At 68.1% G+C, this 27,059-nt stretch overlaps 2 protein-coding genes across 3 annotated transcripts; both read left to right on the top strand.

Annotated features, from left to right (window-relative positions):
- Nucleotides 1–6,287: 6,287 nt before the first annotated feature.
- On the top strand, nucleotides 6,288–12,067 carry THY1 (Thy-1 cell surface antigen). The gene is made up of 5 exons (XM_064524254.1): nucleotides 6,288–6,437; nucleotides 8,581–8,662; nucleotides 8,991–9,326; nucleotides 10,037–10,547; nucleotides 10,945–12,067. Exons 2-4 carry the CDS (start codon nucleotides 8,626–8,628, stop codon nucleotides 10,147–10,149), a joined length of 486 nt encoding a protein of 161 aa, XP_064380324.1. The 5' UTR covers nucleotides 6,288–6,437; nucleotides 8,581–8,625; the 3' UTR covers nucleotides 10,150–10,547; nucleotides 10,945–12,067.
- A 958-nt stretch (nucleotides 12,068–13,025) lies between these two features.
- Nucleotides 13,026–26,204, top strand: USP2 (ubiquitin specific peptidase 2). Of its 2 annotated transcripts, XM_064524253.1 has the most exons (13): nucleotides 13,026–13,436; nucleotides 16,830–17,590; nucleotides 23,638–23,688; nucleotides 23,953–24,076; nucleotides 24,192–24,303; nucleotides 24,389–24,499; nucleotides 24,629–24,693; nucleotides 24,808–24,911; nucleotides 24,991–25,071; nucleotides 25,219–25,297; nucleotides 25,420–25,527; nucleotides 25,754–25,874; nucleotides 25,980–26,204. In XM_064524253.1, the coding sequence occupies exons 2-13, from the start codon at nucleotides 16,871–16,873 to the stop codon at nucleotides 26,065–26,067; spliced, it is 1,764 nt and encodes a 587-aa protein (XP_064380323.1). In that variant the 5' UTR covers nucleotides 13,026–13,436; nucleotides 16,830–16,870; the 3' UTR covers nucleotides 26,068–26,204. The 2 variants fall into 2 exon arrangements, with proteins under 2 accessions (XP_064380323.1, XP_025961617.1); XM_026105832.2 differs by lacking the exons at nucleotides 13,026–13,436; nucleotides 16,830–17,590 and adding an exon at nucleotides 21,077–21,463.
- Nucleotides 26,205–27,059: the final 855 nt, after the last annotated feature.

Below are 27,059 nucleotides of genomic sequence, written 5' to 3'. Positions count from 1 at the left end.
CGGCTGCTGGCTGAGAAACACATCTGGCACCTCCTTCCCCGCCTCTCATTTTTGTTCCAGTGCTGAATCATGGAGGCTGTGCTGGTGCTGGCCAGCTGGGCCGCAGCCCTGGCTGAGCACTGCTTTTTCCCTGTCAGGATCCCCACCATCCGTCAAGCAGCTTCTGGCTCCTTGGAAGTGCCTGTCTTTGCTGCCCCGAGGGTGCAGGAAGCCTGGGGAGGTCTCCGCCGGAGCCATTGCATTGCAGGGTGAGAAGCTCACGCTAGGCCAAGGCTGGGGCTTGTTTCCTGCTCTGAATGGCAGTAGGATGGAAAAAGTCCAACACAGCAGCATTTTCGGGAACTCCATTTGCTACATTGCACCACTGTTGGAAACAATCTTCTCCTGTGCTATGGCATAAATGAAGTGATTGCATTAGTGTTTGCTGGAGGGCCCCTGGCTGCCACCTCGGTGCCTGTGGTAATGGCTCAGTGAGTATGCTGAGGAGCGTACGGGTGCCTGCGTAACCCCTGGTAATGCAGCTCTAGGCTCATATTGCCTCATGCTGCGGTCACAATCCTTCACCTCCCCCATGGACAAAATATGAACTCTCCCTATAGCCAAAATGTGACAAAGGGCCGTATGCGCAAAGAGCCGCACAACCCCAGAAGGGGAAAAACACTGCGAGGGATGTAACACGGTGACAACGGACTGACTGCCTGGAGAAAGCATGCTGTGGTTCTCTAAGCGTGCTTAGGATCCCCGCTTCTGAAAGCACCTGTGTGCCGAGGTACTAACCCTGGCTTTATGTTATTTCACAGCTGGGTTTGTTGTTGTTTTGACTGGAATCACAATAATATTTACTTGCCTTTGTTATTATTATGTAATTTCACAGTAAACTAATTAGCCTTAAGTGGCTAGTCTCAGTGTCTGTTATCATACCACGAACCAATACTGCAACTAAACTTTCCCTGCACCCTTCCACCGCTACAAGCAAGATGTTTTTCTTTGATCTTGGTTTCTAACCTTTTACCCACGGCTTTAGGTTCCCCTTTACAAAAGCCCAGCGGTTCTTTCTGGCCGTGCTGTCCCTATCAGCAGTGCCTCTCCCAGAGGTCAATATTTCAAATCAGAGGATTGGCCTGGATAAAAAAAAGGAAGGAATTTCCCCAGTATGTGTTTTTCCATGGAGAAACTGATGCAGAGAGCTGTGAAATGACTCATTCCCTGTCCCTGAGAGAGACCACAGAAGAGATGGGGATGGGGCATTTGGGCCTCCTGGGTCTATAGCAGAAGCTCGGGCGGACGAGGCTCTCTGGCAGGCAGTGTGGTTTCCCGCTTCGCCCAGGCATGCCGGCACGGGGGGTGGCACGGGGGGTGGCACGGGGCAAGCGGGGTGCCCGTGTTGGCAGAGGAGGAGGCGGCAGGGAGCCGGGGGGATCTCCTGCCCGCTCAGCCCGGCTGCGCGCTCCCATTGTCCCCGCTAACAATGGGGCAGAGGAGCCAGCGCTGGAGCCGATGACACAAGCCCGAGTGCGGGGAGCAGCTGGCGGGCTGCTAAAGGGAAGCACTGTGTGCGCTCCGGCCCTCTGCGTGCGGCTAGGGCGGGAGCCAGGCCTGGGCATCCCTCTCCTGCCGGTCCTCCTGACAGTCCCCAGCCTCCTCGAGGAGCCAAGCTCTTGCCTGTGCCTGAGAGGGAGAAACTTTCCTGCCTTTCTTCAACCCCCCTCTCTCCGGAGCGAGAAGGTTCCTGGCTGGCCTGGAGGGCCGGGTACCCCTGCATCCCCGTTCCCCTCCTCTGGAAACATCCACAGGAACCTGCATGGTGAGAGTTAACCATCCTGGCCCGGTGGTTTCTTCATAAATAAGCAATGCTCATAAACTGCTTCCATTTCTGAAGGCCCAGCAGGCAGGAGGAGTTAATGCAGGGAGGCCATTTCCATCTTCCCTAGCTTGCATTATTCATCCCTCCAGCACTGAGGGCCAGGAGCAGGGAGGGGAAAGCGAGGCCGGGGGTACTGCGTGGGGAGAGGCAGCGCTGCGCTTTGAGGCCTTTCTTGGCCAGCAGCCTCCTAGGAGGCCCCTAGGAGCCTCCCCTCTCCCACGCCTGTAACCCCCCCGAAACAAGGGGTCTAAACAAGGGTTGCTCTGGGGATCGGCTGCCCGTCCAGGACTGGTAATGCTGCACAACCCAGGACCAGCCCCCCGGGGGTACAGCCCCTGGCTGTCTTAATGGGGGTCATGGGCTGTCACTGGGGAAGAGGTTCAGCAGGTGGAGGAAGGGAGTTCTGCCATCGAAAACGGCGTCTTTTCCCGGTTCAAACTCAATGTTCATGTTAACTCAGATATACAGAGACCCTGGCAGCCTTGCAAAGAGGTTAGATGCAAGGCCACTTGCCCTGCAGGTAATAGGCCCAAATCTGCAAACTCTGAACCGGGAGCCAAATTGTCTGGCAACTGCTGTCCGGTTCAGTTGACAGAGATGTTCCTCCTTCCCCAGGGACAGGTGTCCCTCAAAGCTCACTGTCATCAGCCTCAAAGATCAGGTTTGCAGGGCACAGTGCGGAGAGCAGCTCAGCCTTCCCAGCTGCTGTGCAGGAGAAGACCAGCTGCTGCTGGGCTCCAGCAGGATGCATCCCTTGCTGGGATGGGAGGCAGTGAGGAGGAGCTTGGAGCTGGCAGCCAAACGCTGCTCTTACTGGGTCTGGGGAGCGGATGGAGCAAGCTGAGAGCTCTTTGCCTCAGTCGCCTCCCACTTTCAGGCAGGGTTGGCTCCCCTGTGTCCTGGCTGGTTCCTGCAACAATTCCTAAGCCTCTTGTAAGAAGATTTTGCTGGCCCTGGACAGGAAGGGTGGGAGGCAGAAGAAGACGGTCACCACCCCCTTCAGGACTGGCAAACCTGGTAGATGGACATTGGGCTGGAGGGACAATTTGCTCTGGACAAAATTGCTCTGCTCTGGTGGGGCAGGAAAGCTGCACTGCTGGGATCATGCCTGGTGGGGCCTTCTGGCTCCCAGAGCCCAGCAGAGTGGAAATGCAGCACTGCTAGATGAAGCAGGAATTTAGTGTGTGGGTTCCTACCCTGCAATGAATGCTCCCTTCCGGCAGCCTCCCAGCAAAGCCTCCATCCAGGGCAGGCCACTGCAGCAGGCAGGAGGGCACAACATCCCCGCTCTGGGGCACCCTTGCATGGCTGGGTGCGAGCACGGACCTGGGACTCGCTGCTCACCAGAGCATGCCCGCAGATAGGCAGGAACGGAGGGAAGGGAGGTGGTGTTCCTGCTGGCAGGAGTGTCTGTGCAGGGGCTGGAGGTGATCCCTCCTGGCCCTTCCCACTCCTGAATCACTCTGTGTTAGGCAGAGGTCTTCAGCCTCTGGGGCTTCTCTGTACCCAGCACACTGCCATAAAGCAGGCCGAGGCAACCAAGGAGGAGCTCTGCTCCCTGCAGGCAAACCACCCCGGCAGAGCGGGGGCCCTGTGCCAGGCAGCCATCTCCTTCGCTGGGCCAACGTGGCTGCCCTGAGCACTGCAGGCCCCAGGCCGGTGCTGCAGCGGGATCCCTGCCTGCCCCTGTTCTCGGTGGCTGTGTGCTGCAGGCTGGAAGGAGGGGAGCAGTCTCCTCCACCTGTGCTCTGTGCAGCGGTGCCGCAAAGCCCAAGGGCTGCATATCTGGGCCATGCTCCATATAGCGTCCATGGGGCCTCGCTGGGCTCCCAGGGGCTGTTGTGTCTCTCCGATCAAGGGCAAAGCTCCTCTGCAGCCTCCTCTTCTTGTCCCTCACAGCTGGGGTGGGAAGCGGCTGGGTTTGGCGTAGCACTGCGAGGGGCAGGAGCCCTTCCCAGCCCTCCGGCCTGCTGGTGCTCTGGGGCCAGACGGGTAGCACTGCTTCTCGGATGCCCTTACTCATCCCTCTGTCCTGCAGCTCTCCAGCTGCTAATGGCCTCTGGGAGGATGCCAAGGGTCTCTCCCTGTGAAAGAGCTGCTTTCAGGGCTTGCTGGCCAGGCCTCTCATGACCCCCTCTCCAGCAATCAGCAGGGGGGAGCAGGGGGGAGCGAGCAGTTGCTGGTGGGGACAGGCTGCTGCGTGGGCATCCTGCTGTCGTGTTTGGAGCAGGATCCACAGCGTCTTGCTGTGCAGTGATTCATGAGCAGCAGGGAGAGGGAGAAAGACTCTCTTCTTGCCACATTTGGGGGCCGGATGAGGGCAGGAGAGAAATGTTCCTCTTGGGAAGGATGTGGGCCCACGTCCCTCCTAGAAGAAGGGGGTCCCCTGCAGCTGGACATCACCGGGGCAAAGCCAGCTTTTAATGCCTGCTGCAGCACTGCTAGATACCGAGTCATGGTCCTCCGTGGCTCTTCTCCAGCCTTCCTCCTGCAGCAGCTGGGAGCAGCGATGCCCCCAACACCCCTGCAGAGCAGCAGGACTCCCTGCATGGCCCCCCAAGCCGGGATCCACGCCAGGGAGGAGCTTGGGGCAACTGCGCTGGTCTGAACTCCCAGGAGGGCTGTCTGTGCCCTATCTCTGCTTGTCCATCTGTCCGGATGCATCAACCCATGTCTGTCTGTCTCTCCCAGAGCCTCGTGCCTGCTGGTGTCTGTTTGTCAGTCCACACCGCCGTGCCGCACTGTGCCTGATTGGCAACCTCCCTGTCTCCGATCGCTCCTGTCTATCCATCTTTCTGCCTGACACCTGCCACCGCACACACTGCCCTGCCTGCCCCCCTCTCCATCTGTCTGTCTGTCTGTCACGATTAGCTTTTCTCCTCCACACTCTCTTCCTCTCCTTTGGAAGCAGTCTGGAGGGGACCTTCCTCCAGCGCTGCGTTAAGCTGGGGGCCGGTTCTCCCTGGCTCATGGACAGCAGCCAGGCTGCAATCTGCAGTGAGGCTCCATCCAGCCGGGAGAACTTCCGCAAGGAGCCTCCTGCAAATACCTAGGCAGGAAGCCGGCTGCCAGCGCTGCCCAGAAACTGCACAATCACGCCTGCCTCCACAGCACCACCAGCCAGAGATTTAAAGGGAGCTGCAGTCATTCACAACAGGCCTCGGGCAACTGCACGCTTCCAGAAGCCTGTCCTTTGAGCTTGAAGTCCCTTGTTGCCTGCCCCCACGTAGCTGGGGGCTGTGGAGCAGATGCACCTTGCGCACATGTGCTGAGTGTGTGTCTGTGTGCACGTGTGTGTGCACGTTGTTACGTGCTCTGTTTGGACGCAGACCTTCTGCTTGCATTTTTTGCAGCATGGCAGCATGCATGAGGTGTCTGCGTGTTTGCATTGCATTGATCTGCGAAGCTGAGCCACACCTTGAGTCCTGTTGTTCGATAGCTGTCAGTCTGTGCCGTCCACAGCTGGCAGCGTAGTGGCGTGCAGGTGGCACGGCTGTGCCTAATGCCTGCGATCTGGGTCCACTTGACACCCAGCCGCCACAGCAGATAGGACCAGGCCTTTGCCCTCTTCACAGTGGCAAGCTCACCCCTGGGAAGGCTGCTCGGCGCTCCCCGGGCATCGCGGGCCCCCCAAGCAGCCTGTGTCTCAAGCCCCATCTGGGGCAGCATGCCCACAGCCCACTTAGCGAGAGAGCACCCGCAGCCAAGATTTTATCGAATTAGCAAAACTGCCGCTGCACAGCCAGCTTGCAAAACCTCAGCACTCGAATGACACCTGGGATCAGGTTCTGCTGGGGCAGAATATGACATTTCATATCAGCTTTCACAGTGCCAGCCATTTCTGTGGAGCCCCGTGAGGGGGGTGGGAGGGGGTGAAGATGGGACGGGCCATCCCGCGTCCCTCTGCTCCTTCCCGGGGTGCCTCAGGGCCAAATCCCCGGGGAGGGGAGAGCAGCTCCCTGGCTGCTGCCCTCCTCTCCTGCTGCCCCTGCCTTGCCCCGGGGCAGGGAGGAGGTCTTCTGCCCGGCTGTCCTCTGGCTCCAGAGAGGTCTTCCCGTGCAGAAGCGCCTCTGCTGAGCCCCTTCCCCACCGTGTGACGGGTGATGGGAGCCGTGAGGCCCCAGCCCTCACCAAGGTCCTCACCGCCCCCAGCGCTTGGCCTGCAACACGAGGCCTGGGGCTGCGGGCGTCGCGGACAGAGCTCCAGCCGCGTCCCCCACCACCCCATGGCCATTGCTTGCATGGGGGGGTCTTGGCTGGCCGGGTCTTGGGTGCACTGGTGCAGACTGGTCCTGCTGGGCGCTGCACCCCCGCGCCCGGCGGGGCTCGGCGCAGCCCGGGGCGCGGCGGCGGGGGCCGGGGGAGGGGGGGGGCGGCGGAGGCGGGGACCCCCCCGCACCGCAGCGCCGGGGGCCGAGCCAGCGTGACGCCGCCGGGCCCTGATTCGCCGGTGCCGCCCGCCCGGCCCGGCCCAAACTGCGGGAGCGCCGCGCCGCGCCGCCCACAGCGCCGCCGGGCAGCACCGGACAGCGCCGGGCCAGCGCCGCACGGAGCGCCGCGGCCGCCCCGACAGGTAGGCACGGCCCGGCCCGGCCCGGCGAGGCGCGTTTCGGAGGGCGGCGGGGCGATGCTCGCCCGCTTCCGCGCCGGTCCCCGCGGCCGCAGCAGCCGGGACTGCGGCGCTTCCCCGCGGCGCCCATCCGCATCTGCCCGCGCCCCCCGCGGGGGCAGCCCCGGCGCGGACCCCTCGCACAGAGCCGCCCTGCCCCTGCCCCTGCCCCTGCCCCTGCCCCTGCCCCTGCCCCTGCCCCTGCCCCGCTCCTCCTGCACACACGCACACGCGTGCAGGTGCGCGGCAGCCCCCTTCCACCCGCCAGAGCACGGCCAGGGAGACGTCGTTTCTCTCCTCCCATCCGTCCACCTCTCTTTTTCCCCGGCTTCCCCGCCCTCCGGCAGCCCCTGCGCAACCTTCGGCTCCGCAGGGTGACGGGCACAGAGGCGCTGCTGCGGAGAGGCCCTCTGGCAGGTTGGGAGCCCCTGGTGCAGAGCTTCGCTCTGCAGGAGCCGACGTGGCCGTCCGTGGGAGTCCCGTCCCCGCGGGAAGCGCCGGGGGCTCAGGCGGCAGTGGGGGCTGCCCCTGCCCCTGTTACCGCTGCAGGGAGGAGAGGAGGGCTGCAAGGGACCCCGAGGGCACCAAGTCTAGAAGGTCTAGTTCCTTCTGTATGTAGACGGGAGGAAATCCCCCTCTCCAGGAGCCCGTCGGCACTGTTTTTCTGCAGAAAAGGCTGGTTGTGACCTAGAGGGTGTCCCAGGTTGTCCAAGGAGATGTGGGTGGGAGCTGAGAAATGCTAAAGCGCGGGGCAAGGGCCAGTTTCTAGGCATCTGAAGGAGACACCGACAGTCTCCTCCCTCATGTCCTTGTCCTCCATATGAAACCTCTTGCTCCTCAAGATGGAACAGAAGGTAATTTTCATTCCTGGCCTGGGTTTGGGGTTGTGGATTTAGAGATCCTTCACAGCTTCACAGTGAGCAAACGGGTTTGGTATTTCCTGCTCAAATGTTACAAGGAAAACCCCCAAAAATGCAAAATAGAAAAATCCAGCTGACTGCAGTACAGACAGTTCCCCGCTCTTCCCCAGATGCTTAGTCAGGCTCAGATGGGCAAACCGGGTGTCCGTCCTCCCCTCTGCCTGCCTCGGCTCCCAAAGGGCTGGAGCCGGGCACGCATCCCCAGCCTGCAGGACCGGCTGGAGGCCCTTTGGTGTGTCCTTCAGCCCCAGTTTGGGCTTCGCGGCTCCCCCACCCTATCCCTCCGCTCCGCATATCTGCGGCTGGATTCCCTGTGCAGTCGCTTGGCTGGGCTGCGGACCTTCAACGGGTTCCTCTCAGCTGGCTGAGGCTGTCGGCAGGGCTGGGGTTTGACGGTAAATGCGTGGCGCCTCACCAGCGCAGACCGCAAGGCAGCCTGGAGGGAGAGGGGCTGCAGACCAGGGACGCAGAGCGGGGGCTCTCCCACCCCGAAACCCTTCCTCCCCGCGCCTCGGCAAGCTTAGCGCAACCCTGGAGGCTTGGTGCCATCCTCTGGCGGTCTTGGTTCCCTGCCTGGCTGCCTCCTCCCTCCTCCTCGCTGCTCTTGGCCCCTTTCCCTCACTGCATTGCCATGAGTCATCTCTGCTGAGCTCACCGCTGGTGCTGCGGGGGGGCTGGCAGGCCCGGCCGCCGGGCGCCGAGGGGGGGTCCCTCGCCGGGCACCGCGCCTGGCCCTGATGGGCAGGCCCAGGGACACGTCCCGGCTTCTCCCCCCCGACCCCCGGCCCTCGACCGGGCAGCCGGCCGGCGCGTGGGGCAGAGGGAGGGGAGGGCGGCAGGCACAGCCTGGCTGCAGGCGGCTGCAGGTCTGTGCCTCGCTGATTTAATGCCTGTGGGGGGGATCCAGACGGGGAAAAGCGAGCACGGCTGGCATCGCCCACGGCTGTGAAAAGGTGATGGGAGCCAGGCACGGACCGCCCTGTCCCCCAGCTCCTTGGCAGGGCCAGCCTGTCTCTGCTCGGTGGATCCGATATCGTGACGAGGAGCAGGGAATGCAGCATCGCTCGTGCGGGAAGACGCTGTCTGCCCCTCCCTGCCGTGTGTGTCTGTCCGTGCACATCTGTGTGCTCACATCTGCGTGCTGGGGAGATGGTCCTGGCTAACTGCCTCCCTCTCTCCCTGCCCAGGCTCCTTTCTCGCTGGCAGCCGCCTCCGGGCACCTCGGCGCAGAGATGAACCCCACCGTCGGCATCGCCGTCTTCCTGACAGGTACGGCCTGCGGGCGACAGGTCCCCTCCCTGCCACCTGGCGACCTCGGCCCCGACCAGCCCCACACGTGCGGCAGCTCGCAGAGCCGGGGGGAGCAGGGCCCCAGTGTCCCCCGTGCAGCCTGGACACCAGGGACCTGCACGCAGTGGTCCTGGACCTGCGGATGGGGCGCTGCAGCGGGGAGGGCTCGGGGCACGAGGTGTCTGGGGAAGGGGCAGCCCGGCTCGGCTCTCGGCGGGGTGGTATTCGGCACCTGGGAGGGCTGGGAGACTGCGTGGGCAGGCCCAGCGCTCGCCACCCCCGTCCGACCCCTGCTTGCCTCTCCAAGTCCTCCAGGCCACCCACTGCCAGATGGTCAAGGAGCTGAGTGCCTGCCTGTTGGGCCAGAGCCTGCGGCTGGACTGCCGTTACGAGAACAAAACCAGCAACCCCCTGACCTACGAGTTCAGCCTGGCCAAGGACAACAGGAAGCACATCATCCACAGCACCATAGGGGTCTCCGAGAACGCCTACCGGAGCCGCGCCAACGTCGTCATGGAGAAGAACCTGGTGTGCCTCTTCCTGCAGAGCTTCACCACCAGCGACGAGGGCGTCTACATGTGCGAGCTGAAGGCCACCAACGACTACACCGGCAGCCAGACAAAGAACATCACCGTCATCAAAGGTGAGTTTGGCGGCAGTGCCCAGCCTCCGGCTCCCGCGCATCCCCTCCTTCCCACCTGCCCCTTAGGCAGGCAAGGCCAGCAATGAAATCCATGACCCCATATGATGTCTCCTAACCCTCCCAGAGCCCTGTCAATGTTTCCCAAGCCTTATGTGTCCATATTCAGGACAGCAGAGCAGTCAGCCCCACGGATGGCCTCACTCTGCCCCATTTCAGCCTCCCTCTCCCCCATTTCCTGGGCCCCAGCCCCAGCACTGGCGCCAGACGGCCAAACCAGGCGGCAGACCAGGAGCCCTCTCGTAGGCGATGCTTCGTAGTCGGTCCCAGCAGAGGGGCCAGGTACTCTGGGGAAGCGCACAAGAGGCACGTGGCCTGGAGTGGGAACACAGAGGGGATTCTCCATACCCATTTCCCCCAGTCCTCCAGTTGCAGAGCCCCTTGTCTCGCCTGGTGTCTGTCCCCCTGTCACCCTGGTCAGGGTTTGATGTTTTCCAGGGGTCTCCATGCCCCCCAAAGCTTTTCCACTGTGAGGGCACAAGGTGGGAGGGGAAACTGAGGCCAATGGGCCAGGCCAGGACTTGCTGCATGTCCACAGCAGAGACCGGGCAAGAACGTGAGTCCCAGCGCCCCTTAAAACATCCAGCCCGATGCCTGTTGCGGGGGGATCTCACGGTGCCTCCTCTCTCCCTCCCCCTTTCCCCTCCGCACAGACAAACTGGAGAAATGCGCCGGCTTCAGCCTCTTGATCCAGAACACTTCATGGCTCCTGCTCCTTCTCCTTTCCCTGCCTCTCCTGCAAGCCGTGGACTTCGTGTCCCTGTGAAAGGAAAAGCGCACATGCTCGCGCGCGCGCACACACACACACACACACACACACACACAGCCCCCGCCAGCACACCCGCTCCCCCCGCTGGAACGTGGCCCTTGGAAAGAGAAGCCGAACGATTTGAGACGAACGCAATCTCTCTATGTTATCTCTGTATAGCCGTGTATCTAACGCTAACCGCCGTCCCGCGCTGAGCCCTGCCCTCCCACGCACACGCGCCCCCGGCACTGCCCGCGCCCAAGCATGGCGTTGCTTCTCCCATCGCGCCGCCCCGAGCTTGCTCCGGCTGCCGTGCTCCTGCGGCGGGCGCCAGCCCCGCGGAGCCAGCTCCTCCCGTCCCTTTAACTGTCTTTTTTTGCCTGTTTTCACCTGGGGAAAGACAGCTGGACCAACAGGTAAGAGAGAGAGAGGGCGCGAGGGTGTGCGGAGGGGTGTCCGGGCTGGGCGCGGAGGAGACGGGGCTGCCGGCCGGCCCTGGCCGCTAGCAAAGTGACTGGGTGACGTCTCAGCCGGCTCCTTCAGCCCCGGGGCCCCCCCAGCTGCCGAGGGAGAGCCAGGCTGGGAGAGGGCAGGCGGGGAGTCCTGCCCCAGAGCCCACAGGGGAAGGAGAAGGGCGCAGGGAAAGGGGTGGCGCAGCTGGGAGGAGGGAGGGAGGGAAGGGAAGCAGCTCTGGGAGAGACACACCAAGCGCAGCCGCCTCCCCGGGGCTCTTTTGGGGCCCTGGGGGGGGGGTCTCGCTGCAAACTTGCTTTGGAATTGAGTTTTTCCTAATCTGTTTCTTTCTCTGCTGAGCTGGAAGTGAGGCCTCCAGGCATCGTCTGGTACTTTGGGGCTGCCCGAGCCCGAGACACCCATCACTTGCTCTCCCTGGGGACCAGTCCTTAGCGGTGACGAGAGAACTGCTGCCAGCACCAGCTTGCGGTGGCGGCGAGCAGAGCTTCTCCGAGCTAGCGGCAGCCCGGCCCTCACTCCCCGCAGAGGCCGGCGGCCCTGCCTTCGCCCCTGCCCCCCTGCCCCGAGGTCCTGGGGCTGCGCCAGGCCAGGCTGGTGGCACGGAGGGGGCTCCCCTGAGGGACCCTGACCCCCCCCGGTCTCCGCCGGGAGTTGGTCCCCATCCCTCCTCTGCACGTCTTCCCTGAGGGATCGTAGGAAAGACCTGAAGGTCCCCATCCCTCCTCAGTGCCTGGCCCTGGGCCCCCATCAGCGGAGGCTCAGCGGCCTTCCTCCAGCGCAGTCTTCCTCTGGGGCCCAGCCGTGCCAGGCGCTGGCAGAAGCCCATGTGCCCCCTCCCTTCTCTGCCCCCACTCGCTCCCTCTCTTTTGCCCTTTCCCCTTCTCCGCTGAAGAGCAGAACAGGGCTTAAGGGCAGCCCGGCTTTTGGCCACCGCTGCAGCACGGCCAGGACATCCCCGAGAGCCGCCCCAGGGCGAGGGGGGCCGGGGGGCAGCGCGGTCGCCCCCCAGCACAGCAGAGGGAGCGGGGCCGGCGCAGCGGGAGGGCCATGCGGTGCGAGCCCCGGCGAGCTTTCCCGGAGGCCCAGGCCGTGCCGAGAGGGCGGAGAGCAATGTGCGATGGCTGCTGATCCCCCCTCGCTTTTCCCTGCGCGCTGCCAGCTGCCCCCGCCCCGGCGCCCGGCTCCGGCCGGCCCGGCCCGCTTGCTTCGCGCAGCCGCGGTGCCCTGGCCTCACTGGTGAGTGCCGGGGCCGGTGCCGAGCCCATCTCGAGCCTCATTTTTTTGTGAACATTTGTAGTTGTTCCCGCAGCTTGTCGTAAAAGGAACTTTGTTAAAGGGGGGGTTAAAAATAAAATAAAAAAAGGGAAGAGAAGGAAACCCCTGCCAGAAGCAACCACAAGAAAACCCATCCTTCAAGAGCTTCCCTCCATCTGCACAATAAAGCCCTAGGTCATGTGTCGGAGCCGCGTGTCTGTGGGGTGCGCGGCGGGGGCCCTCGTGGGGCTTGGAAGGGGCAGCTCGCGGCCGGGGGGCGGCACGCCTCCCCCAAGGCCTCTCGCCGGGATGCTGGGACGCAGGGTAGGTGGGCCTGGGAGCCCGGGGCTGCATCGTCCTGCCCAGTGGGATGGTGGCTGGGCACCTCTGCAGGGGTCCCGGGGGGGTCTCCGTGCCGTCACCCCGGGCGGCTTGGGCTGCAAACTCAGGGCACACCCTCCAGGGAGGGAAAGGCTGGTGCCAAGGCTGCAGGCGTGCGTGGGAGCGTGCGTGTGTATCCCAGAGCCGCCGGCCCCGGGGCGGTGCCAGCGTCACGCCGGGGTCCCCGTCCCACGTGCTTGCTGACGCGTGGGTGGTGCGTGTGCATGCTCTGCCCGCGGCCCCGGCCCCCTCCGGAGCAGCAAGGCGATGCCCCTGCTCCGGGTCACGGTGCTGCCCAGGGGGACAGGGATTGGGAAACACGCTTGTCCCGGGCTTTGCCACCACCCCCTAACACCACCGGTGACCCGGCGGCAGCCTCCCGGAGCTACGCCCCGGCCCCGACGCTTGCCCGGCGCGGCCCTCCCTGTTCCCGGGCGGCAGGGAGGAAAATGCCGGCGTAATTGCATCCCGCCTAATTAGCCGCAGCAGGTGCTCCCTGAGTCACAGCCCACCTGGGTGCTGGCGCATGGGGTGCCCCATGCTGCCCTGGGGCGCGGTACCAGGGCCCGCTGCCCCCCGGGTTCCCCCCTCCCGCTGTTGCCGCAGGCCTGGGGGAGGCTCTGCCCGCCACGCTTGCCCCCAGAGGAGCAAACCCAGCCCACCTCCTCCCCTCGCCTTGCTGCTCTGCTTCCTCCAGCCCTCTTCTCCCTCCCCAGACCTCTCCCCGAGCTCACCCCAGGCCGCCCCCCCTCGTTCCTGCAGCCCCCTCGCCCCTGCCCCACCAGCACCCCTTGCCGCGGGCCGCCCGCCCCCGGGCTCGCGTCCCCTTTAAGCCTTCCCCAAGCTGGAATGCGAGAGGAGCATTTCGGCGCCCTGTGAGGTCAGATAAAGACACTATATTTATCTAGCCGGTAACCTGAGCCGTGAATTTCTGCCGTGGCGTTTTTTCGCGGCCCCGCGGCCTTCCAGCGCAGCCCCCTCGGGCCGTTTCGCCCGGTCCCCGGAGGGTGCGGGAGCCCAGCCGTGGGGCGGGTGCTGTCGGCCCCCCGCATCGCTCATCTGCTCCGGCCCCAGAGGAAGAGCCCCGGAGGCAGGATCGGCTCCTGGCTGCGCCGCGCCGCCGTGCCCCGTGAGCAGCCGCTCGCCCGCGGCCGTGCCGGCCGTGCCCCCGTGAGCAGCCGCCGCCCCGCGCGCAGGTGAGTGCAGGGACCGCGGCGGGACACCAGCCCCAGCACCTGCCCGGAGCGTCTCGGCCACACGGGACCGGAGGCTGAGAAGCCGCAAGGACTCGGCAAACTCTCCCCCTTTGCCTTTGGTGCGTGAAGCCCTGGGGAGAGGTTGCTGACCGCTTCGCCTCCGGAGAGCTGGCCGGGTTTGGAGTCCACGCGCGAAAACTTGGCGGCTCTGCTCCGCGGCACCCTCCTCGTCCCCGGGGCAGCCAGCGCCGGCCGCCCGCCCCAGGCGCTTCCCTGGGGTCCCTTCTTTTTCTCCACCCGCAGACCTCAGAGCGGTGGGTCTTACGTCAGGGCTCCCCGTGGGTCCGGCGTTTCACTGCCCCGGGGGGGCCCGGCGGGGGGGTGAGCAGCAGGCTGTGCAGCCAGGCGGGCATGTGTCAGCGGCACAGCGCGAGCCCGGGCCGGTGACTCCCAGGCGGCACGTGAGGCGAGTTGGAGGGTTCTCAGGCCCTGCGCCTGCCTTTGCTGTGCCAAGGGCCAGGCTGGGCTCGCCTTGGCCGCGCGCGTGACCTTGCTTGGGTCCCTCAGCCCTGGAGCTGCGGTGGTCCCTGGTGCTGGAGCAGGGCCGCCGACAGCGCCCCGGGGCTCCGAGGTCTCCGTATCTGCTGCCGAAGGGCTTCCCCGGGGGACGCGGGCCTCTCCCGGAGCAAACCCACCGGAGCACATTCCAGCCTGGGCTGCTCAGGGCTGCCCTTCCCCGCGGGAAATGCGGCTACGCCCAGCCTCATCTCCGCCGGGAACGGGCAGGGGCTGCCCTGACCCCTGTGCACCAGCGGGACGTGGATGTGGAGTCCCTCCACCCCGAGCCACGCAGAGGTGTCCCCTCCGCCCCCGCCGTCCCCGTGACTGCTCCCCGAGTCACCTCCAGGCCGGGACACCGTGTCTCGGGGAGGCGGACGCAGCCCCGAGCCTGCGTCAGCAAGGAGCAGCTGTGCCGTAGCACCTCGGCCCCGGCACGGCCGTGTAAGCCGAGCCCCGGGTGCTCCACGGGCCGCCGAGGGGACACGGCCCTCGCCGGGGCCAGGGGCACAAGGTCCGGGGTGGAGGAGAGCGGCTGGAGAGGCAGCGGGGTGCCCGGGGAGCCTCCTTCCCGCTCCTGGCCGCCGGGGCGAAGGCTCTGCCTCCCCAGCAGCCCTGATGCTGCCCCAGCCTGGAGTTTTCCTGTCCTTCCCATCCCTCGGGAAGGCTGGCCGGAGCTGGGGGCCACGGCTGGAGGCTGGGGGAGGGTTGCCAGCAGGGAGAGCGGTGTGCCCGGACTCCCGGGCCCCCTCTCCGTGCCGGCGGCTGCCCGGCCGCGTGATGACGGACCGGACGTTCCTGTGCCTCAGCTTCCCCGGACGCCCCGGCAGGATAATGAGGGTGCAGGAGGCCTGAGTCAGCGGTGAGGGCCGGGGCTGTGCCAGGCGGGAGGGAAGCTCCGCGTCGCGTCGCTGCGGGCAGGGAGGGGCCACGCGGGCCGGGAAGCGATGGGAGGAACCGGGGTTTTCTCACACCCCTCAGCTCCTCCAGCTCGGGGCACGCTCGGGGCTGCCGCAGCCCCGGGGTCCGGCACGGTGTGACGCGGGGACCGCGCGGGGCAGGCGGCCGCGGTAGACGCAGCGATGCTGCACGGTAAGATCTCTCCCATCCTGTAACGCCCGCAGGTTAGCGCCCGCGTCCCGGATGCATTCCCGCTCCCGGTCCCTGCGTCCCGCTCTGGGCTGCCCCACGTCACCGGGGTGCATCCGCGCTGCGTGGCCCTGTCCTGCCCGCGGTGGCACGGCGTGCCTGGAGCAGAGATCCCCCGTGGGCAGGGGGTAGGATGGGCTGTTGCACGCTCAGGGCTGGTGCGGGCGCGCTGTGCACGGGGAGGCTCGTGGTGCCCGGCTGCCGGCGAGGAGGGCAGGCGCTTTCCGGGATCCGAGGGGCTCAGCCGCTCTCACCCCAGCTGCCAGGGCCGTCTCCCCTGGGCCGGGGCGCCGCATCCCTCCAAGCCCAATTCCCCACGGCGGATATCGAATCCCAGCTGGCAAAGCCGTTCCCGGGCCCTCCCAGTGCTGGCAGGGGCGGCCGGGGCCTGGCAGGGCAGCGCCGGGCGTTTCACGGGAGCATTTGCCTGGGAGCGGATTATTCACCCCTCCGTTCCCAAACAGGTCTGTGCGCTCCGGCTTGCTCTCGCTTGTACGTAGCTTCCTCTCCGCTGCGGGACGGTCACTCCTTCCCTCCGCAGTAACAACAGCAACCGGGACGCGGCCGGCCGCAAAGCTGGGCTGATGGCCAGGAGGCCGCGGTTGCCGGACCGCGCTCCTCACCGCCGCCGCCGAAAGCGCCCCGGGGTCACCCGGGCCGGGGGGCGATGCCCGCAGCCCCCTCCCCGGCGTCCTCAGCCCCTGTGGAGGGGGCTCGTCCCGGCGCGACGCGCGGTGCTCCCTCCCCTCCCGCCGACTCCGGTTTCACGCGGATCGGTTTCACCCGGCTGCCAGTGGAAAATGCAGGGCACGCGCGTCCCGTGCCCGGGGCGGGGGTCCCGTGGGGAAGGGGCCGCAGCCGGGAGCCGGCGGTGCCTGGGGACCGCGGGGGTCTCACCCTGGGCAGGCGCCCGGGTCCTTCCCAGGCTCAGGCAGGGAGTGTTTTTGCGGCGGCTCCCTGCCTCGCTGGGCCCGTAGTGGTGCCCGTCCCCACGCCTGGATGCGGCCTGCCGGGGCGGCGAGCGTCTCCGTCACCCTCCGGCGCGGCTGGCGCTTGGCGCGGGGCCAGCGCGGGCCAGAGCCCGCCCAGGCTGGGCTGGGAAAAAGCTCTGAATCAGGGTCGTCTCCGTGGTGACTGGAGACTCTCCGAGCCACATGAGCCGCTGTCCTGCCAGGGACGGGACGCCGGGCGCCGGGGCAGCCCAGTGCCAGCGCTGCCGCCGCCGAGGCGCCCGGCTGGGGCTCCCGGCCTGTGCTTGCGCCCGGCTGCGGCCCCCGGGACAGGTAGGGAGCCGGCCACCCCCCTGCCCCCAGAGCCAAGAGCCAAACTTTCCCGCCGGCTCCGGATGGCTTGCTTGCAAGCTGCCACGTTGTCCCTACGTGGCCGGGTGCCCCCGGGGCTGGGGGTGCCAACAGGGCTGCAAGCAGGGCTGGGGGAGCCCCTCTTTCCCCTGGCCTGGGGGATCGGTGCATCCCTGGGCAGGGGCTTCCCTGCCAAAGCCCCTCTCTGCCCTGCCCTTGCGTTTGCCCAGCTCCGGGCTGGCTCCAGGTTTGCTCCGGCCCTGCCACCCCGCTTTTTCCCTCCCCTGCCCGACGGGGAGAAGGCACCGGGTGCTGTGGCGGTCCTGATCCATGGATGGGAGCAGGCGCCTCTCGGGGTGCTCACCACCGCGCTCTTCTCTCGCAGCCGATGCCTCCGGCGGAGCCTGCGGAGCCCCGGCCTGCAGCATGTCCCAGCTCTCCTCCACGCTGAAGCGCTACGTCGACTCGTCCCGCTATGCCGAGACGGCCTACGGCAAGGCGCCCGCCGGCTACAGCTCCTACTCCTCCTCCTATGGCTCCGCTCTGGCTGCCTCCTACCTGGACAAGGACAAAATCGGCTTCAAGACCAGCCCCACCACCAGCTACCTGGCCGCCCCCCGCTACCGCCACGCGGGGCTGTCCCCCCCCGGCAGCTACGACGCCGGCCGGCTCTCCCTGTACCCCGAGCCCGGCGTGCGCCTGAGCCCCACGTACATCCGCAGCCAGCCCCGGCCGCCCGGCAGCGGGGGGCTGAGCGGGGGCGCGTGCTACGCCTTCGCGGCAGCCCCCGGCAGCCCCCCGGGCTACGCGCCCGCCGCGGCCCCCCTCAGCCGCCGCAAATCCAGCAGCCACTTGGACCTGGCGCGGGAGTTTTCGGGGCTGCACGCCTCGGAGAGCGGCTACGCGCCCGCCCGCGCCCGCCAGGAGCTGGGCACCCTCTACCAGGCGGCCGCGCGCTCCGACTACGTCCGCGACTACCTGGAGACCTACGGGAGGAGGAGCGGCGGCGGTGGCCTCGCCGTGGGGCCCCGCAGCCCCACGCAGGGCACCCCCGGCCCTGCCCTGCCCGCCTCGGCCGCCCGCTACGCCGGCCAGCCCTGCGAGAGCGCCGACGGCCGCTGCGGCGTGCCCGCCTGGGACCCCCCGGTACGTGGTGCTCGGCGGAGCGGGGGCAAAGCCGGGGCGTTTTGGGGTGCGCGGTCCGCGTCGGGCAGGCGCAGAAAGCCACGGGGGCTGCGGCCACAGTGTTGGCCACGTGCCGGGGATGGGGCGGTTTTTCCGGGGCCGTGACGCTCGGCGCAGCGTCACGAGTGTCGGCGGAGAGCTTGGTGCCCCAGGTATAAATTAGCACTGTGCCATCCCCAGAGCCCCGGCACGGCTGGGTGCCGGCGCAGCGCACGCAGCCCGTCTCGGGAGCGGACGGGTAATTTTCCACTCAGGTTTCCTTCCAAGATCCGGTCGGGCCCTGCCTGCGTCGTCTCCCTCTCTCTCCCCAATCGACGTTTCTTCACCCCACGGCGGAGGCCGGTGCCCCTGGGACAGGGTCCGACCTGCCCGTGGCTCCCCTGCAGCTCCGTCCCACCTCGGCCCGCTGAGCAGGGAGACGAGAGCTGGGGGTTTCTCTGCCCCATGGCAGGACAGGAGGCTCTTCCCATGCCGGAGGGAGAGTGGCCCTGAGAAAGCTCAGCCAGTGCCCCTCATCCCTACCTGTGCCAAAGGGACAGGGGAAAGGGCTGTGCAAGGTGACAGGGCCGTGCAAGCAGCCTCCAGGCTTCTGCCTGTCTCCCTCCGTGCAGCTCCTGCCCCGGCATCCTCGTCTGCAGGGGATGAGCTCCTCCTGCCCCTCTGGAGCCGCTTGCTTGGCTCCTGGCAGAGCCGGCTCCTGCTTCCCTGTCTCCGGCTGTGTTAGACGCTGATCTGGGTCGTGCAGGCCCTGGGGACGGGCAGAGGCAACGTAACGGGGCGCAGCACCTCCGTGCCCTGCACCCGGTGCGGTGCGGGTGCGAGCCTGCGTGAGCCGCAACGGCTGCACCTGGGACCCCCGGGGCGGCGGCGGGCTGCGGCGGTGGCGCCGGGTTCAGCTCCCTGGGTGCTTTTAGCAGGTCACCTGCTATTTTCCACTCGCCTGCTCTCCCCCCTCCTCGGCTTTCCCAAGCCGGGAAGCGAACGCATCCGCTTGTAAAACAGGCTGCAGGCGCCCGCGGTGGTGCCAGGTGCCGGAAACCAGCCGGGGGGGCGGGAGGGCAGCGCGCGTTACGGCCCCGGCGCTGCCATCGGTTCTGCCCCATTACCCGGGCGCTGGGGCAGGGCCAGCAGCACCCGCTCCCGTCGGAGCCGGGGCATCGCCAGGCTCCCTTCTCCTCAGCCGCCTCCCGCCTTGGCACCGCGTGGACCAGGGGAGCTCGTGCCGGGGAGGCGAGGGTGCCCGCGTTTGCTCCCACGCGCACCGTCGCCTCGTGCCTCAGTTTCCCGGCCCGCAGGGCGGGAGGAGGCGTGCATGGCCGTCGGGAGCGGCGGTGCCTGCCGGCTCCGCGGGCTGGCGAGGGGGCAGAGCCGGAGCGGTGCCGCCCCATTAACCGCCCTGGGTGAACATAGGGTCACAAGGGCAGAGCCACCCGCAAGAGCGCCGGCAGCTCTCCGCGATCCCATCCCGGGCAGCTGACAGCTCTGGCCTGCAGCCAGCCCCGGCCCTGCCTGCCTCCGCGGCGCCCGTCGGCCCGCGGCACCCTTTTCGCCGTGGCAGAAGGTCACCGCTGTGCAGGGGACACCTGAGGACAGGTAGCTGGCTCTGAGCAATGCCGTCCGGCCTTGGCTCCCCTCCGGCTCCAGCCTTGCCCCAGAGCTCACGTGCTGCTCTGGCCGGAGGGAAATTCGGTCCTTGGTGCTTGATGTCCCCAAGCCAGCAGGTCGGTCACGGGATGCCGTGCATCCTGCGCTGCCTGATCAGCCAAAAGCGGCTGAGGCAGCACAGCGCAGCCCCGGGGAGAGGGCAGCTCCGGCACCTGCGAGCACCGCTCGGGCAGGCCAGACCCGGGGCACGTCCAGCCGCCGGCCTGGGGTGCTTAGCCTGCGGTGCAGTGCGGCATGCACGTAGCGGGTGCTCTGCCGCGGCCCCTGGGGTGTGGGCTCGTGCTGTGGGGCGCCCACGCGGTCGGTGGGGTGTGAACCCCCGCGTGCACACTGTGTCCCGGCGTGTGTACAGTGTACACACCGCAGGGTGTGTATATATATACACACGGGCGCGCGCACACGCAGGCAGGGATTACGACAACCGTCCTGTTGTGATGCAAAAAGCCCCGGCCTTGCAGATGAATAACGCTGCAAGATGCCTCCTCGGATATTTTTATTGGTGCCAAAAATAGGCTCCCTCCCCTCCTCTCCCCGTAGCCAGCCCCTCCGCCGGCTGTGCCGGCGCTCGCGCCGCGGACGGGAGGCTGCAGCCGCAGCGATGAGGATTCAAACGACAGCCAGCGATGGCCTGGGGGCGGGGGCGAGGGGGGCTGGCGAGGGAGCAAAGCCGCTGCTCCGGCGGGGGCTCCGGCTCCCCCCGAGCAGCCCGGCCGCGCTCCCGGCCTTGGCCGCCCGTGGAAATTTCCCCAGGCGGGCGGTGAGGACACCTGGGCACGCGCAGGCAGCCGCAAGGCTCGGCTGTTGCTGGCCCTGCTGCGGTCAGGGGGTGACGCGGAGGGAGGCGCAGGGCTGGGACGCAGGGCACCCGGGCTCCCTGCCAGCCTCCGCATCTGCCCTTGCTGCAGCAGCGGAGCCTGGGGCCGGCCCGCTCCGTGCCTCAGTTTCCCCTGTGCTCGGAGGGGAAGCAGGAGCTGGTGCCCCCCTCCTTGCTGGGACACCAGACGGGTCCCTTTGCCCCACGTTGGACTTTGGGGGAGTTTTGCCCCAGCAAATGAAACGCTCTCTGAGCACAGGGCCAGTGCATCTCCCGAAGGCCGACGCGCTGCCGGCTGGTGCTCAGCTCCCCAGGCGCGGCCCCACGCAGGAGCGAGAGGCTGGGCCCCCAGGGGAGTCGCGTGCTCGCGAGCCCCACAGCCCCTCCGGCAGCCAGCAGCACCCCGTGGGGTGCAGGCACCCTGCGTGCTGGGCTCTGCCTTCGGGGGCTCTCCTGCGCCAGGAACCCGCAGCCGGGGCAGACCCGTGCTCAGCATCTGCACGGCTCGCGGCTGGCGTCCCGTGGGGTCGCAGAGCCGTCCCCAAGCCGGGGAGCGGGTCCCCAACCTCCGGAGCTGTGGGACCGGCGTTGGGCACGGGGGGTCCCCAGGCAGGCGGGGGGGGGGGGCTGCACCCCCTTGGGGTAAAACCCCTCTTGCCCCCCCGATGTTGGTCCGGTGCTGGGTGCGGGGGAGCCCAGTGAGCCGGGAGCATCGCTCCCGGGGGCTCCCGGCCCTGCAGCACCGCGGAGGGGCAGCGGGAGGATGGAGAGGGGAGAGGGCTGCGCCGGCGTGCTGCCTGCCCTCTCCCCGGCCGCGGCGGAGGCCCCGCGTAGCCCCCAGGCCCCGGCACTGCCGCACGCTTGGCAGCCCAGGCGCCGGGGCCGCGGGCACGGCCGCCCCTCGCGGGCCCCCCTGGCTTCCCGGCTTCCCTGTACCACGCGGTGCCGGCGGGGGCTGGCCGTCACGGCGCCCGGCTCGCCGCCTCTCCACCCATTTGATGTCAGAGCCGCTCAGGTGCCGTCAGCCCCAGAGCCGGCATCGGCATCGCGGTCGCCCGGGCACGGCTGGCCGACGGTGCCCACCCGCACCGGCGAGGCCAGACCCCCCGGCCCCTGCCCCCGCCGTGGCCTGGCCGAGGGGGGGGTCCCGGGCATCCCCCTGGCCGCAGCGGCCCTCACCGGCGCCTCTGGCCTGAGCACCTGCGCGGGGCATCATGCGGGACTCCTACACGGTGACGCTGCCCGAGGAGCCCCCGGCGCTCCCCGACCTTCACAAGGACCTGCGCCCCCGCGCCTCCATGCCGGGCTCCTTGCTGGTCTCCACCTTCGTTGGGCTGGTCCTCAACAAGACCAAGGTACGAGCCCCGCGCGCGCCCGCCGGCCCCCCCCGGCCCCCGCCAGGGCGTGGGGCAGGGGGCTCGGGGAGGGGGCTGCCCCCACCCTGCCGGGGGGCACGGGGCCCCCCACGGCCCCAGCTCCTCCTCGGGGGTCCCCCGTGCTGCAGGATGGGGGTGCTGGGGCGGGCGCCCGTCCCCGCTGGCCGTGGGTGCAACGGCCGGGAGAGCAACAGGTGAGGGGGGCAAGGGAGCGGGCGACCCGCACAGTGGGGACAGGCGCCGGCCAGGGACCTGCCACGTCTCCCCGGGGTGCCGGGAGCGCCCAGGGACGGGGAGCCTGCGGGGGGGCGGGCACGGCCGGGGGCTGCCGCGGGGGGCACGGGGAGCGGGTGAACCCGGGTGTCGGGGCTGCCGGGTCCTTGTGCCAGCGCTGCCCCTGCAGTGACCTTGGCCGAATCCCTGCGCTCCCACGTCCTGCCCTTTGCGAGCAGGAGACTCGCGGGCCAAACTAGCCCCTCCGCACGGTGCCACCGGGCTGCGTCCGGCCCGGTGCCGCGGTGCCCGCGGCGGGTCTCCCCCCACGGAGACGGCGGGGCAGAGGAGGATCCCGGCACTTATGTAAGCCTGGCGGCTCCGGCTCTCCCGCTGCGCGGCCGGGAGCGCGGCGTGCACGCCGCGACGGCAGCACTACCTGACTCACGTCCCCCATGCCCCGTCCCCCTCCCGCAGTGCAGCCCCAGGGACTCCCCCGCCACCGCCGCGTGAGCCAGCTCTCCTCCGCTGCCTCCGAGCAGCGCCGTGTCCTAGATAGAGCCCCGGACGAGCGAGGGGGATTAGCTGGAGTTGAGTCACCGAGGGGAGGGAAAACCGTGGGGAAAATAAGACCTTGGTGCAGGCAGGCCTGTGTGGCGGTGTGAGGACCCCAGGGCCGCTGTAGGTGCTGGGGGGCACGGGGAGGCGGCACTGGGGAGCGCTGGGCAGTGGGCAAGGTGGCACCCACGCCGGTGGGATGCAGCCAGCCGGGGCGGCAGGACGAGCAGCATCGTGGCCAGGGTGGCCGGGGCAGCTCCCGGAGCCGCGGCCTGGCCCAGCAAAGCAGCTCTGCCCGTGCCCGGGGAGACGTGGCAGGGATGCTTGGCGCTTTTTGCACTGCTGCCCTGCAGCGCAGAGCGCCCGCGTCTGCCTCCGGCTCGGCCCGGCAGCCTCAGGATGCCCCCAGGAGCAGGGAGGCCGGGGGTGCCGTAGGGACACGCTCCCACGCGGGATACCCGGTTTGCCCAGCAAAGCTGTGTGCCCCCAGGCATGGTGACGGGGGTCCCCGCCGCGTGCCGGTCCCCCCGCCGGCGGGTGATGCCTGCGCCGTCGCTAAGGAGCGCGTGTAACTGTATCTGGGTTATTTTGGGCTGCTGTCAGGGCTGGGTGCTCAGCACCTCCCACACACACACACCAGCTGCTGCTATTTCGGAGCTGCTGGGCCCCCTTCCCTCCTCTCCTCCTCCTCCTCGTGCCTGGCGTTGGCAGCTGGGGCGTTTGCCCGAGGAGCATTAAAACCCCGTCGAGGTCGGGGGCAGGATCGTCACTGTGACCCCACGAGCCGTATCGGCCCCCAACACCCTTGGTGCGGCTGCGGGAAGTTTGTCCTGCTGCTCCCCTCCTTGCCGGGCCGGCGGGCAGGGCCGGAGCCGGACGCCCGGGGTGCTGCCGGCACCCGCTCCCCCGCGCTGGGAGAGAGTGAGCAGCGCCTGGCGTGCCAACATGGGCCGGCTGCTGCAAAGCTCGCCGTGCACTTCCCCGGCTGGACTTTACCCCGCAAAATAGCCCATGCCGAAGTCCGGGCTGTATTTGTGCACAGCGAGCGTGGGCAAGGCGGGCGGCAGCGGGGCACCGCGCGTCCTGCCGCCGTGGCACGGGGCGCTGCCCTTGCGCGGTGTCCTGGGGCGCAGGGCCGCAGCACGGGGCGAGGGGCAGCAGTGCAGCCGGGCGGGCAGGACTATGGGCCCCGCGCGCTGTGCCGGGCAGGGAGCTGAGCAGCGCCGAGCCGGCCGGTGGGACAGGGCGGGCTGGCTGCTGCTGGGTGCTCGGCCGGGCTCCGCGGTGCAACAGGAGCAGGCAGCACCGCGAGCGTGGCCCCAGGGCAGCGGCCTTGGGCGCGTGCTGGGCCCCGTCTCACCCGCTGCTCCCTCTCTCTGCAGAGCTCCAAGGCGGTGCAGGGGCTGACCGGCCTGCGCAACCTCGGCAACACGGTGAGTGCTCACTGCCGCTGCGCTGTGGGGCGGCCGCAGGATGCTCCGCGGCATCCCGACCCGGCCCCGAGCTCTCGCCCCAGCAGGAAGCCGCCCCGGCTCCCTGCACCGCCGCTGCCCACCGAGCCGGGGAGGAGGGGGCCCCGCGCCGCTTCGTCCCCCTCCTCTGCCCGCCCGCCCCGCGCCTGCCTCCCCGGGTGTCCCCCCGCGCCGCCTGCCTCTCGCCGCCTCCGTTGCCATGGTTTTCCTTTCTGCCTCCCCCAGTGCTTCATGAACTCCATCCTGCAGTGCCTGAGCAACACCAAGGAGCTGCGGGATTACTGCCTGCAGAACCAGTACCTGCGGGACCTCAACAACAACAGCCGCATGCGCACCGCGCTCATGTCAGGTAGCCGCCGGCCCCCGCCGCCGCGTCCCCCCCCCGCCCCTGCCTGCCGCAGCTCCCCGGGCCCCCGCGGGACCGCGGTGCGGGGCGCTGCGCTGAGCGGCCCCTGTGCCCGCAGAGTTTGCGAAGCTGATCCAGCTGCTCTGGACCTCGTCGCCCAACGACTGCGTGAGCCCCTCCGAGTTCAAGACGCAGATCCAGAGATACGCGCCCCGCTTCGTCGGCTACAAGTAAGGGGCCTCCGGGCGCCGGGGGGGCCGGGCGGGGGCCGAGCCGCCCGCAGCCGCTCAGCGCCGTGCCCCGTGTCTCCTCCAGCCAGCAGGACGCCCAGGAGTTCCTGCGCTTCCTCCTCGACGGGCTGCACAGCGAGGTGAACCGCGTGCTGGTGCGGCCGCGGGCCGGCACGGACACCCTGGACCACCTCCCGTAAGCGGCGGCTGGGAGCGGGGCGGGAGGCAGGCGCCGGCCGTCCCCACGGGGCCGCAGTGGGTCCCTTCGGGGGCCTGGTGGCACCGGGCAGCGCCCATCACCCCTCTGTCTTCTCATCTCCCGCAGCGACGACGAGAAGAGCCGCCAGATGTGGAGGAGGTACCAGGAGAGAGAGGACAGCCGGATCGGGGGTGAGCGCCGGGCTGGGCAGGAAAGCGGAGCCGCGGGGAAGGAGGGCAGGGCTGGGCTGGGGACCGCAGTGGGAGCCGGGGTTGTCTCACCCCTCCTTGTCCCGTCCCCCCCAGACCTCTTCGTTGGGCAGCTGAAGAGTTCATTGACCTGCAGTGATTGCGGCTACTGCTCCACAGCCTTCGACCCCTTCTGGGACCTGTCCCTGCCCATCCCCAAGGTAGGGTGGCCCCGTGTCCCTGCGTCCCCGCTGTCCCCGCATACCCCACGCACCCTGACCCGGCTCTGTGCTCCCACAGAAGGGCTACGGCGAGGTGACCCTCATGGACTGCCTACGACTCTTCACCAAAGAGGACGTGCTAGACGGGGATGAGAAACCGGTACGGGGCATGGGGACGGGAGGGCTTGCCTTGGCCCAGGCTGGGCCCATTCCCCTTCATTCCCGTGTCTGCAGGACTCCTGGGCTCAGTGTCCTGCATGGCTGGCTTGTTCCCTGGGCCCCCACTCACGCGGTTTATCTCCCTCAGACGTGTTGTCGCTGCAAAGCCAGGACAAGGTGCACAAAGAAATTCAGCATCCAGAAGTTCCCCAAGATCCTGGTGCTCCGTATCCTGCTGGCTGGGGCGCGGGGCCGGGGGCGGGGGCGGGCGGCGCTGGTGAGGGCGGCGGGGGGTGCGGTTGTTCCCAGGTCCCCTTTGCTCCATGGCTCCTTGACGCCCGCCCCGCAGACCTGAAGCGCTTCTCGGAGGCCAGGATACGGACGAGCAAGCTCACCACCTTCGTCAACTTCCAGCTGAAGGACCTGGACCTGCGGGAGTTTGCCTCGCAGAGCTGCAGTGAGTGCCGGGCTGGGGGCACAGCCGGTGCCAGGACAGGGTCCCTCGCACCTGCCGGGTCCCCTGGGGACCTGCGGAGGGGAGGGGACTTCCCTGTCCCCTGGCAGCACGCGGTGGGGAGACGGGGCACAGAAGGGACAAGACCTGCGGGTGGCCGGGGCGCCTGCTGCATCCCACGGATGGGGACACGGGGAAGCAGCGCTGATGCCGCCCTTGCACCCCGCAGACCACGCCGTTTACAACCTCTACGCGGTCTCCAACCACTCGGGCACCACCATGGGGGGACACTACACCGCCTACTGCAAGAGCCCCGTCTCCAGCGAGTGGCACAGCTTCAACGACTCCCGGTGAGGCTGCGTGTGGGGCGAGGGCGATGAGGGGCTCGGGGAGGGGCGCGGGGGCAACGCCGAGCCCCGCTGCTCCCCACGGCTCACGGCACGTCTCCCCCTCAGCGTCACCCCCATGTCGTCGAGCCACGTGCGCAGCAGCGATGCCTACCTGCTCTTCTACGAGCTGGCCAGCCCCTCGTCCCGCATGTAGCCGGCCCTGCCGCCCCGGGGACCCCGCGCCGACCGCCGCAGCTCCTCGCCGCCCGTCCTCCTCCGGTGTCTGCTGCTGCTCTCCAGAAACGGGGGCGAAGAGGGGAGAGACCGACGTGGCCACAGCCGAGAAGCCGACGGCAGCCGGGGAACGAAGCCCCGGGGACGGGGACACCGACACCGACCCCGACCCGAGGAGAGCAGCCGCGGCAGGGCAGGGCCCAGGCAGTCAGGTGCCTCCTGGCCGCTGGCATTTGGTTTTCACATTGGGGCTGGCTTTTCTCCCTTTCTTTTTCTTCGTGTATAATAAAGATCCTGAGCAGGGGACTCGGCAGGCAAGGGGCCACCCGCCCCACTGGCTCGGCTGGGACCTCTGCTCCCCAGACCCGGGGACCCAGCGGCACCTCCCTGCTGCCTCCTGGTGCTCCCCTCGGCTCGGCCGTCCCGGAGGACTCGTGAGCTGCCCCCGGTGCCTCCGGACCACCCAGCGAAGGACCGCAGCCTTCGGCCGTCTCCATCCCATCCGTGGCGGGGAGCATGGCCCTGTGCACGCTCCTCAAAGCTGCCTGAATTCAGGCTCAGACTCTCGGAGAGGAGCAGGGGGGAAACGTTTTGTGGAGTTTATTTGTATTTATAATGGACTTTTCTGGACCCAGAGCACCCCTCCGCTTCCCAGCTCTCCGGGGACTCATGCCGGGGCATGCTTTGGTGGGTTTTACCTGCATCCTCATACGACGGTGCCTTAAACCATTTAGAGGAGCGGGAGGCCGCTGGGGCTGCCCGGCAGTGTCCGTCCTGGCGGAGGAGAGGGAGAGGGGGCAGCGGCTTTCGGGGACCGTCTGCCTGGTGGCTTTCTGCTCCCTGCGGTCACGAGCCCCCCGGATGCCCGGGGATGCCCATCCCCACCAGCCCCACCGCTCTGTCCTCCAGCTAGCAAACGCCAGTGGCCTTTTTAGCCTTTTCTCTAATTTATTCTCCTCCCCATCCCGCCCC

Source organism: Dromaius novaehollandiae, chromosome 21, assembly GCF_036370855.1.
Source record: "Dromaius novaehollandiae isolate bDroNov1 chromosome 21, bDroNov1.hap1, whole genome shotgun sequence".
Taxonomy (NCBI): Eukaryota; Metazoa; Chordata; class Aves; order Casuariiformes; family Dromaiidae; genus Dromaius; species Dromaius novaehollandiae.
This window is presented reverse-complemented; position numbering and strand designations above follow the sequence as displayed.

Coding starts and splice junctions, on each gene's coding strand:
- THY1 (XM_064524254.1), top strand. CDS start 8,626: ATGAACCCCACCGTCGGCATCGCCGTCTTCCTGACAG. Junction 8,663..8,990: donor CATCGCCGTCTTCCTGACAG/GTACGGCCTGCG, acceptor TGCCTCTCCAAG/TCCTCCAGGCCACCCACTGC. Junction 9,327..10,036: donor GAACATCACCGTCATCAAAG/GTGAGTTTGGCG, acceptor CCCTCCGCACAG/ACAAACTGGAGAAATGCGCC.
- USP2 (XM_064524253.1), top strand. CDS start 16,871: ATGTCCCAGCTCTCCTCCACGCTGAAGCGCTACGTCGACTCGTCCCGC. Junction 23,689..23,952: donor TGCGCAACCTCGGCAACACG/GTGAGTGCTCAC, acceptor TGCCTCCCCCAG/TGCTTCATGAACTCCATCCT. Junction 24,304..24,388: donor CCCCGCTTCGTCGGCTACAA/GTAAGGGGCCTC, acceptor TGTCTCCTCCAG/CCAGCAGGACGCCCAGGAGT.